The sequence below is a fragment of the Phasianus colchicus genome, chromosome Z (genome assembly GCF_987193195.1).
Source record: "Phasianus colchicus chromosome Z, bPhaCol1.hap1.1, whole genome shotgun sequence".
Taxonomy (NCBI): domain Eukaryota; kingdom Metazoa; phylum Chordata; class Aves; order Galliformes; family Phasianidae; genus Phasianus; species Phasianus colchicus.
Window position 1 is genome coordinate 7,778,028 of NC_143476.1, and position 13,954 is coordinate 7,791,981.

At 50.8% G+C, this 13,954-nt stretch overlaps 1 protein-coding gene across 1 annotated transcript; it reads left to right on the forward strand.

Annotated features, from left to right (window-relative positions):
• The first annotated feature begins 8,989 nt into the window (after positions 1 to 8,989).
• On the forward strand, positions 8,990 to 9,798 carry LOC149912385 (rho GTPase-activating protein 33-like). The gene is made up of 3 exons (XM_090130725.1): positions 8,990 to 9,088; positions 9,254 to 9,336; positions 9,474 to 9,798. The coding sequence occupies exons 1-3, from the start codon at positions 9,029 to 9,031 to the stop codon at positions 9,583 to 9,585; spliced, it is 255 nt and encodes an 84-aa protein (XP_089986851.1). The 5' UTR covers positions 8,990 to 9,028; the 3' UTR covers positions 9,586 to 9,798.
• The last annotated feature ends 4,156 nt before the right edge of the window (positions 9,799 to 13,954 follow it).

Sequence of the window (13,954 nt, forward strand, 5' to 3'; positions counted from 1 at the left end):
GTCAGCTCTCAGGCCATCCTCTCTCCCCTCAGCAGCAGCTCACTGTTCTGCACTCCTCTGGCCTGGGCTGGCAGAGGTGTGCAGCAGTTCTGCTGATCTCCCAGTGCTGGCCATGTCTGCAGTGCCTGTGTGAAAGACACAGGAAGCTGCCAGCATTGCACTGCTCTGCTGTGCCCCTGCCATCACCGAGTTTGCTGTCAGCAGCTGCTGCTACACGTCCATTCAGGCACAGGCCTTTCCTTCCTGGCCCTCTTTCCCCCCCTCTCTCCTCTGCTCTCTCTCGTGCTCCCCTTTGGCCTGGGCTGGCTGAGCAGTGCAGGCCTTGTTGTTGCTCCCTGGGCCAACTACGTCACGGTTCCCCGTGACTCTGCCAGCTGCTCTGACACAGCGACTGCGTCCTCAGTGTGGATTCCAGAATGCGACAGACGTCCAGAGAAGACTTCCAGGGCTGATTGGAACATGCTGCCATCAAGAACTGCCATGGCTCAGGCCCCCTGGGAATCTGCTCACAGCGAAAGCTGCTGTCACTCTGTGTGGGCACAGCCTTGTCTGTGTAGGCCTGCTCACACTGCAGCCCCTGTCTGCACCAGAACCGTGCCGATCCACCTTCTCTTGGCCTCCTTGCCTGCATGGAAAAGGGCAGCTTGGGCTGAAGTCCCTCAACTTTCAGATGGCCGAGTGAAGTCTCTGAGCCCTGGTGACCCACTCAGCTCTTCAGCCTGCTGACCTGGTCTGCTGGGGCTGTCTTAAAAGGCAGAGGGCACGTTATCCTCATGTCCCCACATCCATCCCTCTTAGCATACTGTAGGCCAGTTCCTAAAAGGACACCTGCACAATCTCTCTGAATGTTAATCAACATGTAGTTGGTCTGTGCACTGCAGAAATTGCACCTAGGTTTTCAGTGGTGATTAGCTATGTGTTTAGTCAGAGGTGCAATGGTTCTAATGGTGAGAGAAAGACATTCCCAGTTGTCACCAGGTGGAACACACTTCAGACTGGAATCCTCAAGCAGACTGCAGTCAAGCTTTCTTAATTACTCGTTGTTGTTATCAATTCAGACGCATCTCTCAATTCCTGCTTGAATGAACATTCTGTAATAATCTGCTGAGACAGTGCAAGGCTTGACAAGGAGACTATAGTTTATGAAAGCAGCACTTTTTACTTCCTTTACAAGTTCTTATCTGAATGCTAAATGCAACATCAATTCACTTCTCACTGGGTTGAACGTTTTAAATATTTGGTAAACATAATGGTTCTAATTCTGACATTTAATATGAAAATATTAAAATTCCTTGTAACTACTTTTTTGTTAGAATGCCAGATGCTAAAGGGATGAAGTGGCACAAGAAAGCAAAATGTCTCTGCTGATGGCAGGAAGGACTGTAAGGATGGAAAGGCTGGTGTTTGCCATGGGCAGGGAAACACTGCTGGTTTTCTTGTTCCCTTTGTCTTTGAGTGCCAGAAAAACAGAGGAGAGCGTGCCCTCACCTTGGACCCCTCCTGCCCTCTGCTGCTGAGATGGAGAAATGTCCCACCTCCTACAAGGACATCAGGACAAAGATAAGTAATCAAAATATTTCCAGGCTGGCTGTACTTGTGGGCATCTGTTGCTGGAAAATTTAATGTCAGTAAACTGCCTAGATAATGACAGAATGAGGGTGACAATAGAATGGTACGTAATCACAGTGCAATGAAAAAAGTATGCAGGGTGCAGGAAGGGAGGTGTGGACATTCTGAGTTGCAACTCTTTATTTGCTCCAGAAAGCTCTATCAGAATGGAAGACTGAAGGAAATACTTTGAGTGTTTTCTAATGTGACTGGATGAAAGATCCATGTGGCAAATTGAATAACTGAGTGGTAAAGGGACATAGATACCTCACTGTTTCATGGAACCTCTCAGTTAAGCACCTGAGCACTGTGTACAGGACTTGGGAATATAAGTATTAGAGGATCATGGAATATCTGTATTTGGAAGGGACCTCGAGGATCATGTATTCCACCTCCTGGTTCCACACCGGACCTCCTATGGGTCAAGCCCTGTGTCTGAGAGCATTGTGCAAATGCTCTTTGGCCTTTGTCAGCTCAGTGCCAAACCACTGCCCTGGGGAGCCAGTGCCAAATTCCATGTATCTAGTTCATCCTCCAGAATGATGCCAAGAACAGTTATAGAGATCGACTTACAAACAAAATTCTTGTCTTGAATTAATGGTACACTCACCATTAAAAAAAAAAAAAAATGAAAGCCACATTCTTACGCTGGCATTTTACAGTATTGTCAGATTTTTGTAATTCTGTTTTGTCATATAAGATTCTCTCATCGTGAAATAATGACCAAATTCTCATTTCATATCTAAACATACAAATGCTGAAGGCAGCAGTGCTGTTCAAGAGTACATTACCAGCTCAAACACTGCTTTGGCTATAAAACTGAAGGTAGTAAGGAATTTTATCAAGGAGTTAGAAGAAAACATGTAAGTGTAGATTTAAAAGCAACCTGTATTGTTACTTAGAGTTTGATATAGTGTAATCCAATGCACAGTACTTGTAACGTGTGTTTTACAAAATGCTTTGCAATGTAGGCATCTATTAAGATAAATGCTGCAAGTTCTAATATGTCCATGACCTTTTCAAACTGTTCCTTACTCCTACACATCACTACGAGTAGTTCTTCTGTCAGGAAGGATCACCTGAGTAATTAACCTGTGACCTTAAGTTTGGAATTAAATGCATACAGTGGAAGTAAGAGCTGTGGGTTATTTTGCTCTTTCAGTGTTGAACAGCCGAGGTGTTTTGTTTTGGAGGGTGGATAGTGATGGGACAAGTGGGGAATGGCTTTAAACTGAGACGGGGGCTGTTGAGGTTTAGGTTGGATGTGAGGAGGAAGTTTTTCAGCCAGAGGGTGGTGAGGCACTGGAACAGGTTGCCCAGGGAGGCTGTGGATGCCCCATCCCTGCAGGCATCCAAGGCCAGGCTGGATGTGGCTCTGGGCAGCCTGGGCTGCTGGTGGGCAGGTTAGAAAGCCCACAGGACTTTATTGCAGCCCTGGGTGCAGGGGGATCACTGCTCCTAGCATGCACACAGAAGAGCTGGAGCACACAGGTGATGTACATTCCACTTGTGAGCATTCCTGCAATTGCAGAGAGCGTGCGCCTGTTCCAATCACTGCTGCACAGATTAAAAACTGATTGCAGATGAGCTGTTTTGGTATGGGGTTCTTGCCAACGGTCTGCAGTGGCTGTGTGATTCCTCGGGGAGTTGCTCTCCAGCCCAAAGGTCATGTCCTAAGTCGACCAGATCCCGTTTGTGTCCAGAAATGGCTGACAACAGATCAGCTGCTGGTCAAGTTTCTAACATCACACTGGCCTTGCTCCAGTGTCTGTGTCATCAGCCCCAGCACATACGGTGCACCTCTTCAAGGCTTTGGAACACTGAGACTCTGCACTTGGGCTCCAGACATCCTGCTGCACCAAGAGGTTATTCTAGCTTTGGTATCTTGCAACTTTGTATATAACTACATCACTGTAATCATAAATGTCTAGGAGCATGGAGGTGGAGAAATTAATCTCCCTGTAATTCTCTGTACTGCAGCCCCGTGGTTGTCAACACCTAATGCAATATTGAAATTTCAGTTGAGAAATTGAAAGCTGCCCTTAACAAAAAAGCATCTGGATTTGTTACTGAAATCACACTGAGGATCAATAAATCCAAATGCTTCTAGCATAACCACGATTATAGGCAGTGTTTAGACAAGCTCTTACAGGAAAACCATGAACACAAGGCTAAAGAGAGACTAAGTGATGCACTCTGCAGGAATACTCATGGAAGTCTTCACAGTGCAGGAGTCTGATCTGATTACAGATGCTGTGCTTTAAGTACCCCTTATCATATCTTTTTTTTCACTGTTGTGCAGGGGTTGGACTCAGTGATCTCTGGAGGCTGGAGATGCTGTTTGCTAATGGAAGATGGAGATAGGAAAAGCAAGTGAAAGGCATGCTGTGCATAGCCACCACATGGCATCTGCACCATTTCCCCCTGCACCAAGGAGGAGCAGCTCACAAGCTTGGCCTGGGCCAGGGAAGGGAGCAGACAAACATCTGGACCGACCCCAAACGAGCTGGTTCTGCAGGTTGGGTGTCTTCTGCTGCTTGTCTCACATCCTGCTGCTCAGCGGTAGATTTGTTCCTGCTCAGTGCTAACAGGAAACTCACACAGCATTTCTGTTTCAGCTGTGCCAACGCTTTGATCCCTTGCTGCTTGGATGGGGCGTTTGAAGAAGGATGCCTGTGCTGATGTCCAGCCAGGCTTTGGGGATGAGTCTCCACACCAGGGTACGACTGACAGGACTGAGGGTTGGGGATCCAGCCAGGTCGAGTCCAGTGTGCTTTGCTCTTGTTCTTAGTGCTTGTTTTTGCTCAGGAGGGCAGGAGGTGAACCTCGTGAACCAATGCCTGCAGACGGGGTTTGCAGAGAAAGAGGTCCTGCAGGCCTTGTGTGACAGCCACGGAGCTGCAGCGAGGCTGCATCAGTGTAAAACACCAGAGATCCACGGAGGTGTGAAGGGGAGCTGTGGGCTGCAGTCACGCAGGAAGGGATGTGCATGCTCGGGGTTTGGTTGTTGTGTGTGTGTTAAGTGACTGTGATACCACTGCTGGGTCAGTGTGAGTGTACGGAACAAGTGTGACAGCCTTTTTGATGGAGTCCTGTGAAAGGATTCCTATGGATTTGAGATCCAACTATCAGCCCGTGGGCATCATCCAGGAGTTGGGGTAGGGGATGAGGCAAGGGAAGGTGGTGTAAGAAGGTGATAAAGCAGTCTGGCAGTAGTTCTGTGTTTCTCCCATCTCCTGCTTTATTTCCTTCCAGGTGAAATAGATGGGTGCTGCAACATGCCCTTGAATGTAACAAAACCCACTCTAGTGTGGATTTGACATGGGCCCAGCACTGCAAGGTACGCTGCTGGGAGGAAGCGTCCATCTGGCTGAGGGCAGGAAGGCCCTCCAGAGGGATGCACTGAGGCCAGTTGTGCGAGGCTCAACAAGAGCAAGCGCCAGGTCCTGCGCTTTGGTCATGACGACCCCGTGCCAGCTTCTCCAGGATTTGGCTGGGGTAGAATTCCAAGCAGCCCCTGATTCCAGAACGTTGGGCTGGGCTGTTGGAATCTTCTGCCCTTGTGACTGGTCTTGCCTCCCCACCCTGTCCGTCGTGGTGGAGCAGCCTGGTGGCCCTCAGTGATGTCATAAGGGCTAGAATGAGGGGAGGAGCAGTGCGTGCTGCGTCCCTTCATTGGAGCGCTGGAGCTCTGACTGAGCAGCTCGCTTGTTGCACTTGTGCACCGACTGCGTCCCTTTGTCTTCACACCGTCCTGTGCAGCACCTTGTAGGTAAGCTGAGACAGTGTGGGAGAGACGGGGGGACAGTGAGTGCTGAGAACTGCTGGCTGGCGGAGCTCATAGGATCACATTATCTCCATCAGCAGAGGGGTGGCCATGAGGGACAGGGAGGTGATCGTCCCCCCCTGCTCTGCTCTTGTGAGGCCCCAGCTGCAGTACAGTGTCCAGAAAGACAGGGAGCTGTTGGAGAGGGTCCAGAGGCGAGCCACAGAGATGATCAGGGGACAGGAGCACCTCCCCTGCAGAGACAGGCTGGGGGAGCTGGGCTTGTTCAGCCTGGAGAAATGAAGGCTGTGTGGTGACCTCATGGCAGCCTTCAGTACCTAAAGGGAGCCTAAAAAGAGGAGGGGAATCACCTCTTCGAAAGGGTAGATAACAGCAGGACAAGGGGAAATGGTTTTAAGTTGAAAACTTAAGTTTTTAAGTTGAGGGAGGGCAGATTTTGGATTTTCCCTCGTAGTCTTTGCTAAACCGTGGAAGCAAACTGACCTGCTCTTTCTCTCTCCTCTCTCCACCCTCTGCCTGCTTCCCTGCTGCAGCTTTTGCTCGTGGAAGATCAGAGCAAAGTGACAAGGACCGGCTGCGGATTCGTGAGATTTCTCTCCCTCGTTCTGATCTCTTGCCAGGTACCTGCCATGGTTTGTCCCCCCACATGCTTTAGCAGCCCGTGACGCCCCGTGTTTAGTAACACAGCCTCATCCAGCTTTGATGGGACACTGGTCACGTGTGGGTTTTCTCCACGTGCTCTGCAGCTCAGCCCTCAGAAGGATGCTGTCTGTGGTGCTGTGACCAGCTGGTTTTATGGAAAGCAATCCCTTAGGCAAAGAGTCCCAGCCCCAGCTTGTGCAGAGCTGCACAGCATCACCAGGGACACCAGCAGGCGTGCTTGGGCTGTGTGAGTGTGCCCGACAGCTGTAGGGAGCACAGCAGAGATGTGAACAGAGAAAATAAAAGTGTGTTTCTTTTCAGTTCCAGCTTGTCACACCTACGCTGATGGCTGTGGCGTGCAGCGAGATCAGCTGTGGGCCTGACCTGGCATGGACAGAGGTAGAGTATGAAGCTCTGATTGGTCTTTGTTCCCTGACTGCAGCCAGCAGAGTGAGCCGCAGATGTGCTCTCCTGCTTTCCAAGAGAGCTCCTCTGTGGCAAGACAGTAGTGCAAGCGTGGCAAGTTTATAAAAGTACCAGAGCCATCTCGGCTGTTGTGTTTGTCCTCTACTGAATTTTCCCTTGAAATGGCTGCAGAAACAACAATCATTCTCTGCTCTGTTTGGCCTCGCTGTTGGTTGGACTGCTCAAGAGAGCTGCTTGGTGCTTGCAATGGCACTGTTTGCACCTTGTAACTGCAGCCGTAGCTTTGGTTTCCCTCTTCACAGTCTCCTAGCATCTTAAACAGCCAGCCTTCCTGCACAAAGAGCGCAGGAAAGGAGGGGGCAAAATGGACAAGGCCACCTGTCTGCGTCAATGCCATTGCTGATTAGTCTGGGTGGGGAGAGATGCATCTTTGCTGGCGTGTGCCTGCTGCACACCAGGGAGAGAAACAGCCGTTATTAGACTTGCAGTTCCTTCTGAAGTGCCCATGATAAGGACCGAGTGCATTTCCTGCAGCTTTCTCTGCAGATGTGCTCCTCACCTTGAAATCCGCCTTGTTGGTTCCCAGCTCCTCACCGTGGCCTGTGCTCTCTGTTTCAGACTGAGAACAAGGGGAAGCCCCTGCTAGACCATGAGGTGGCACCTGTGAATGTTCCAGCTATTGCTGCTGCCCATGCTATTAAGAGATACGTTGCCCAGGCAGCGGATGAACTCTCCTTTGAGGTAAGCAGTTCAAGGCGTTCCTTGTTGCTCAATTTTACAATGGCAAATGCCTTCAGAGCTGCACTGGTGCAAGTGCTCTCAAGCTCGGCGATGTTTGGCAGTGCAGAAGAATGCAGTCATTTGAGCTGTGCTTTCCTCCCAGCCGTGCTGAAGCTGGGATTGACGTTGCAATCTCTTGCAGGTGGGAGACATCATCTGTGTCATCGACATGCCACCAAAGGAGCTGACCCCCTGGTGGAGAGGCAAGCTTGGCTTCCAGGTAGGCACAAGCTTCAGACTGGAGAGTGCAACTTCAGTAAAGGCAGGAATCTCAGCTTAGAGCTGCTCTGCCTGCACAGGATGCCTAGTGGACATAAACAGTTTCCCTGTGTCGGTGTCAGAGGACCTTGCCTTTGGCTGCAAATGCTGAAAACTTATTACCTTTATGCTGTGAACTATGGCCATTTTCTGCTGGATAGTCTTAGAAAGTGTCAGGCAAGCACGTTCCGAGGGAAATGTTATGTGGCTTTTGGTTTAACAGTTCAGATCTGAGAAGTGCTGCATGCAATATTTGGCTTCTCTTCTTGTTACAGGTTGGATTTTTCCCAGGGGAGTGTGTGGAACTCATTAATAAGAACATTCCTGAGGCACTCATCAACTCTGTGCCAAAGCCAGGTACGGATGTTACATTTCATGGTGTGGGGAAGCAAAAGGGAGTCTTTTTTGGGGTGTGTTCCATGTTTAGTACCTCATTTATCCATCCCACATTGTCCTCTGGGTTGATGATTCTTCATGCACACCATGGGGCAGAGATTTGGCCCAATCCTCCTGTGTTTATGATTGGACTTAGCGAAACTATAGAATCTTCATAGAATGGCTTGGGATGGAAGGGACCTCAGGGATCATCATGCTCCAACCCTCCTGCCTCAGGATGGTCTCCCAGCCCCCACAGTTAATGTGAGACTAGATCAGTCTGCCCAGGGCCCCATCCAACCTGGCCTTGGGCTCCTCCAGAGATGGGGAAAACCCCTTTTTGTATGTACTGGTTGGTAATGTTCTTCCCGTTCTGACGTGCTCTGTAGAATGTGCTGTGCTCGGCCTCGTCCAACGGAGCCAGACCTGAAATGACCTGGTTTCTTCCTTTTGTTGTGCAGTGCCCAAGAAACGCAGCAAGATCCTCACCTTCCTTCGTTCCTTGGTGAAGGCCCGCCCAAAGAAACCGACCGAGCGGGAGGTAGAGAAGGAAAGGGTGTTTGGCGGTGACCTGGGAGAGCATCTTCTCCACTCCGGTCGTGATGGTAAGGAGCTGCCCATTCCTGAGATCTTCCTCTGCTGGGCATCTAAAGAAGATGAAAGGGAGCTCATATCTAGCAGGGGGCAGGCTGATAGCAGTGGAGACACGTGTAAAGGGAGTTGATGGCTGAAGGATAAAGTGAGGCGGATGTTCCTAAGAGACAAGCACATCTGTATTTGCTTCAGCCAAGCCTGGCTGGGCTTAGTGGATGGGATGTGAAGCACAGCCTGCAGCACGATTGAATCAGGAGCTCCACTGACGGCTGGCACGTGTTCTTCAGTCCCCCAGGTCCTCCAGAGCTGCGCTGAGTTCATTGAGCAGCACGGCGTGGTGCAGGGGATATACCGCCTGTCCGGCGTCGCGTCCAACATCCAGAGGCTGCGGTAAGAGTGCTGCGACTGACACAGCCTGAGTGCATCTGGTGTGGCTTTGGGCTTGCCTTCCTCTCGCTCAACCGGGTTTGCGTCCCTCTCTCCAGGCAGGAATTTGAGTCGGAGCAGATTCCTGAGCTCACCGTCCGGGACATTCACAGCGTGAGCTCCCTCTGCAAGATGTACTTCAGGGAGCTCCCGAACCCTCTGCTCACCCACCAGCTGTACGGCAAGTTCTCGGTAAGCACAAGGCCACATCTTTCATTTCCCTCTTCCTGGGCCTCTTGGCAGATGGCTGCAGCAGTGCCCCAGCTCGGAGGCCCTTTTGCTGTCAGCCCCACGAGGTTTACTCGCAGTGGTGTACTAGCCTGATTGGTGTCTCGCTCCCTTTCTGCACTACTCCAGGATGCTGTTGGTGCCGCTACAGAGGAGGAGCGGCTGCTCAGAATGCAGGACGTCATCCAGCAGCTGCCCGCTCCTCACTACAGGTCAGTGCTGCCCTCAGCCTGCTGAGCTCAGCCCTGCTGCATTGCAGGGGGCAACGATGTGGTTCCAGACTTTGTCTTTCTGAATTGCAGCACGGCATGCTTGTTGGTGCTGAACGTTTGCCTCTCTTGTTTTCCAGGACACTGGAGTTCCTGATGAGACACTTGGCGTGTCTGGCTGGGAGCTCCACCATCACAAACATGCATGCCAAGAACCTAGCCATTGTGTGGGCTCCAAACCTCTTAAGGTAAACTTCTGCTTCTGTTTCAACACAACACTGACATCTGTTCTCCAGTAAAAAAAAAAAAACAGTCCTCTCTTTTTCTCCATCAAATGTGCTCTTCTCCTGTAAAATCTGTGGCTGACAGAAGAGCGGGATCCTGGGCTGTTCTCCAACCCCACGGGCACAATGTCCAGGTGACAATTTCTGCAGTCTTGTTGAGATGGGACTGACGTGTCCTTGATCATCCAGGGGAATTTCTGCAGTGGCATCACTGATTGCCCACTGCGGAAGTCTCCAGAGCCTCAGCTGACAGCTTTTGGCTGCAACAATTCAGACTCGGGGAAACGGTCTTGGAGAAATGACTTCTAAAATCTGCCTTTTCTACAGATCACAGCAGAACGAGTCTGCCTGCGCCAGCGGAAGAGCTGCCTGCATGGAGCTGCAGACGCAGTCGGATGTGGTGGAATTTCTCATCAACCACACAGACGTCCTCTTCTGCTCCAAATCCAGAGCAGACATCGCAGATGCAGCAGGTGAGTGTCTTCTTCCATTAGCTTGATCTTGACCTGACACCTTGATCAAATGCAGGCCTTCTCCAGGACCTTTGAGATTCTCTTTTACCTTCAAGGGGACAGCAGACCTCTGGGCTTCCATTAGGGTGTGGCATCCTGTTGCTGGATGCTTAGAATGTCCAAGCCCAAATTTCACAAGGAGGAAACTGTCATTATTATGTTTGCACGCAGGAAAAGCTTGATGCAAGTGTGGCAGCGAAGCTTTCTCAGTTCCCTGCCCCTTTTATCTAGGGGTGAGCTCTCTTAATGATGACCATGTCCTTTGCCATAAACAGACTTCTGCCCACATGGTTATTTTGAGCTCCTCTTCTTCCAGTGGCTGGGATAAGCAAGCCTGAGAAAAATACAGCACCTCCCCCAGAACTGTGGTGGCTGTGCTGCTGCTTTCTGATCCTCGCTCTTACCTGTGGTTTTCCCTGACAGGGCACAATTCTCTCCCAGGGCCCAAGTCTGTGGGGGTCTCTTCTGCTGCCACAAAGCTGCTCAGCCTGGAGGAGGCACAGGCACAGAGGCGAGGCCACAGCAGCTCTCCCCCTGTGACAGAGAGCAGCCACGACATTGAAGTGGAAGAAAGCCCTGCAGCTGGGCAGGGCAAATTCCACACAATCATCGACTTTCCATCTGACAGGTAAAGAGGACTTTCTTTTCCAGCACCTAGCATCATTGTTTGGGTGGGTTTTTGTGTTTTCCTGCAGAAACCAGGCAGTGCTAGGAACAAGCAACTGCTGCCAAGAGCTCAGTGCTGCTCTTCCCTCACCCTGCACCACGCACGACTCACAGCATTGGCTGTTTTCTCTCTCCAGACAAAATCCACCCAGCAAGAGTGAGGAATCACCAGCTAGCAGTTGGTGTTGCTGCTTCAGCCTCAGGAAGCCATCCTCTGGCAGCAAACGCCAACTGCAGCGCAATGCCAGGCAGCCCTCAGAAACAGCAGTGGTAGTCCTGGCAGGTAAGGGTGCAAATGCAGCTTCCAAATCCCTGCTTTTCAGGAACATACAATTCAAGCTTGCTCTGCACTTGTATCTCCTTCTGGCATTCCAGCCCCTGCCTAGCATTTTCAGTTCACCCCTGATCAAGAACCACTGTCGTAATTCAGCTTCTGAAAGTTTGACACTAACCCCTGTGTATCCTTTCTAGGTGAATCGAGCCCTTGCCAAGCCATAAGATCCAGGGCAAGCAGCGAGGATGCTCTGTGTGCTTCCATCAGTGGAGAGCTCATAGGAAGCACAGATTGCTGCAGTTCCAACAGCAGCCTTCCATCTAACAACATGAATGGAGAGAAGGAGCTCATCGAAGTTCAAGCTCTCATTACACCTGGCTCTGCTGAAGTTGGTGACCTGAGCCTCCCAGACACCACAGTCACAAGTGTGGTCTGTCACCCAGAGTCTCTGCAGTGCAGCCCATCCCAAGAGCAGTGTGAGTGCCCCGACAGCAGCACCTCCATGCAGGAGCAGTTCAGTGTCAGTGAGGAGGAGCAGAGCCTCTTGCAGGGGGACTTTCAATCAGGCCTCCAGTCCCAGGCACCGGACAGCAGCACTGAGAGCTCTGAGCCACTCTCTCCATGACAAGACAGGATGAGTCCCATCTTCACCATCGACCTCTCACTCTCCTGTCTTTTATACAATAATAAAAGCACACTCGTGCTCAATCAACGCCTTGACTGCCTCCAGAGTCTTCATTCACACGGACTGGGATGAATGCAGCACACAGCAAGGCACCCCAGCTTGCAATGCTGTGGCTGTGGGGTGTGTGCAGCACAGCTTCGGGTTTGTTCCTGTTTTGTCTGGCTTTGGGATGTCTGCAGGGGGAGCTCTGCTACCATTTGGCATGGTAGCAAATAATCTCTCGCATCCTGGATGCTGCTCATGATACTCCCAAGCTTCCTGGCTGTGGCTTTGTGATGCTTTTCAGGGCTTTCTGATGCATTTTGATGCCTTGGCTGTTGCTTAACACCTCCCTCCTCCCATCATGTCCTTTCCTGGCTCCCATCTACGAGCTGGCCGTGCAGATCATCTCCAGACCTGTCATCAGCACACTGCGGCAGGAGAAGCTCCCCCTGGCCAACGTCAGGCAGTACTGCTTGGTCTGCAGCTCAGTGGCCATTTCCCTTTTAGGCGGCTCCTGCAGAAGAATCAAGCAGCAGAACCTTTTGCTCACCCTGCAGCACACAAATGCTACGAAAGCAGAAACAACCTGGGAACCTCTGGGTCTGCAAGACTTCACAGACACTCACCGGCTGTGTCTGATGGCTCCCTCCCATCCTTGATTTCCTTCTCCCCTTCTCCTTGTCTGATCCCACTGCTGAGCCATGATCAAGCTGCCCAGTGTGGGAGAGCATCGTGCAGAGCCGTGCTGGCACCTCCTCCCCTTCCTCTCCTGCAGCTCAGCGTGCAACCTGAGCAAGTTTTTTTCTGAGAAAGTGACCAGCTCTTTTCCATCCCTTTGCCCCTACAAACAGTTGTCCAGAGGATCTCGTCCAAGAATTCCCGGAACAGCCTGCAGCTGGCTCTCCTGAAGTTCAGGCTCCTGCCTTTGCTTCCTGCCAGGCCCGCATTCCTTGAGATCACCAACTCAAGGAGGGCATGGTCACTGCAGCCCTGACCGCCTCCTGTCGTAACCCCTGGTGTGCACCATGTCCAGCAATGCTTCCCTTCTGCTTGCTGTGCCCAATGCCTGCACCACAGAGTGATTCTCACTGCACTCCAGGAGTCTGTCAGATTGCTTGCAGCCAGCCATGCTGATTTCCCAGACTGACTGGAATCCCCCATCAGGATGAGAGTCAGTGAGTGCGATGCTTCTGCTGGCTGCAGTAAGCAGCTCCCACCAACAGGCTCTCTTTCCAGGCGGCTGTAGCAGACCCTCACCTCCAGAAGCCCTGCACTGCTGCAGTTCCTGATTTTACCCACAAGTTCACAACCTGCTCATGGCTCTTCTGAGTTCTTTGCACTCAACTTCTCATCATAGAGGGCAAATCCCTTGCCTTCCAGAATTCCATGGTATCAATTGTGTCTGCTTTATGTCGGGATTTTTTTTCTTTCTTTTCTTTTCCTATTTTCTAGGTAGGAAAATGAATTTCTGAGCCAGGAGAAGCAGAAGTGAAACAGTCTTCCTGGCACTGCTCAGGTTGCAGGAGTTGCCAAGTGCTCCTCAGGTAATGTGTGCTGAAGAGCTGACCTTGGTGGCAGGGGCTGTGGCTGCATTTTGTGCCTATTCAGAGCAGGAGCTGCAGAGCGAGATAAACATCACGAGAAGGTAAGGCTGAGAAGCAAGGCCACCTCCAGAAAGAAGAGAAAAACTGAGTCAAGTGAGCTGCGTGACGGCCGTGTGATGCTGACCATGATTGGAGGAAGAGCGCATGGCTGGGAATGACTGATGGCTCTGGTTGGATGGGTGCCTGTGTGCACAGAGTTAAGGAGTGTTTGTGGGATGTTTTGCTGGCATCTAACGGCTGTAAGGGGAAGTCAAGAGAGAAAACTTGTGAATGCATAGAAGGGATGTTAAAATCTGGAACAGACTGTTTGGATCAGTCACAGCTGAGTCCATGCCAGATTGCCACACTGTCAGAACCTGGGGCCTAGGATTTTCCTTTAAGAGTGCCAACTGCTCATTTTAAATGATAAAAAGTAACATTGAAAAAAGCTTCCCTCCTTGCATTAGAATTACGTATTGATATTTGATGTTTCTGTCTTTCCATTCCTTTAGCAGCCTGGGTGTTGATGCAGCTGCATGCATCTGCTGCCCTCCCCTTCTGTTTTGTGTAAAAGAACAGTAAAATATGCAATCAGTGTGAGATCTTTCTGAAGTATTTTACTTTATTTGCCCCTA

What these genes read in the sequence shown, in the direction of transcription:
- LOC149912385 (XM_090130725.1), top strand. Translation starts at nt 9,029, where the DNA reads ATGTACTTCAGGGAGCTCCCGAACCCTCTGCTCACCCACCAGCTGTAC. An exon ending in AGCTGTACGGCAAGTTCTCG is followed by an intron (nt 9,089 to 9,253) that starts GTAAGCACAAGG and finishes GCACTACTCCAG; the next exon opens with GATGCTGTTGGTGCCGCTAC. An exon ending in CTGCCCGCTCCTCACTACAG is followed by an intron (nt 9,337 to 9,473) that starts GTCAGTGCTGCC and finishes CTTGTTTTCCAG; the next exon opens with GACACTGGAGTTCCTGATGA.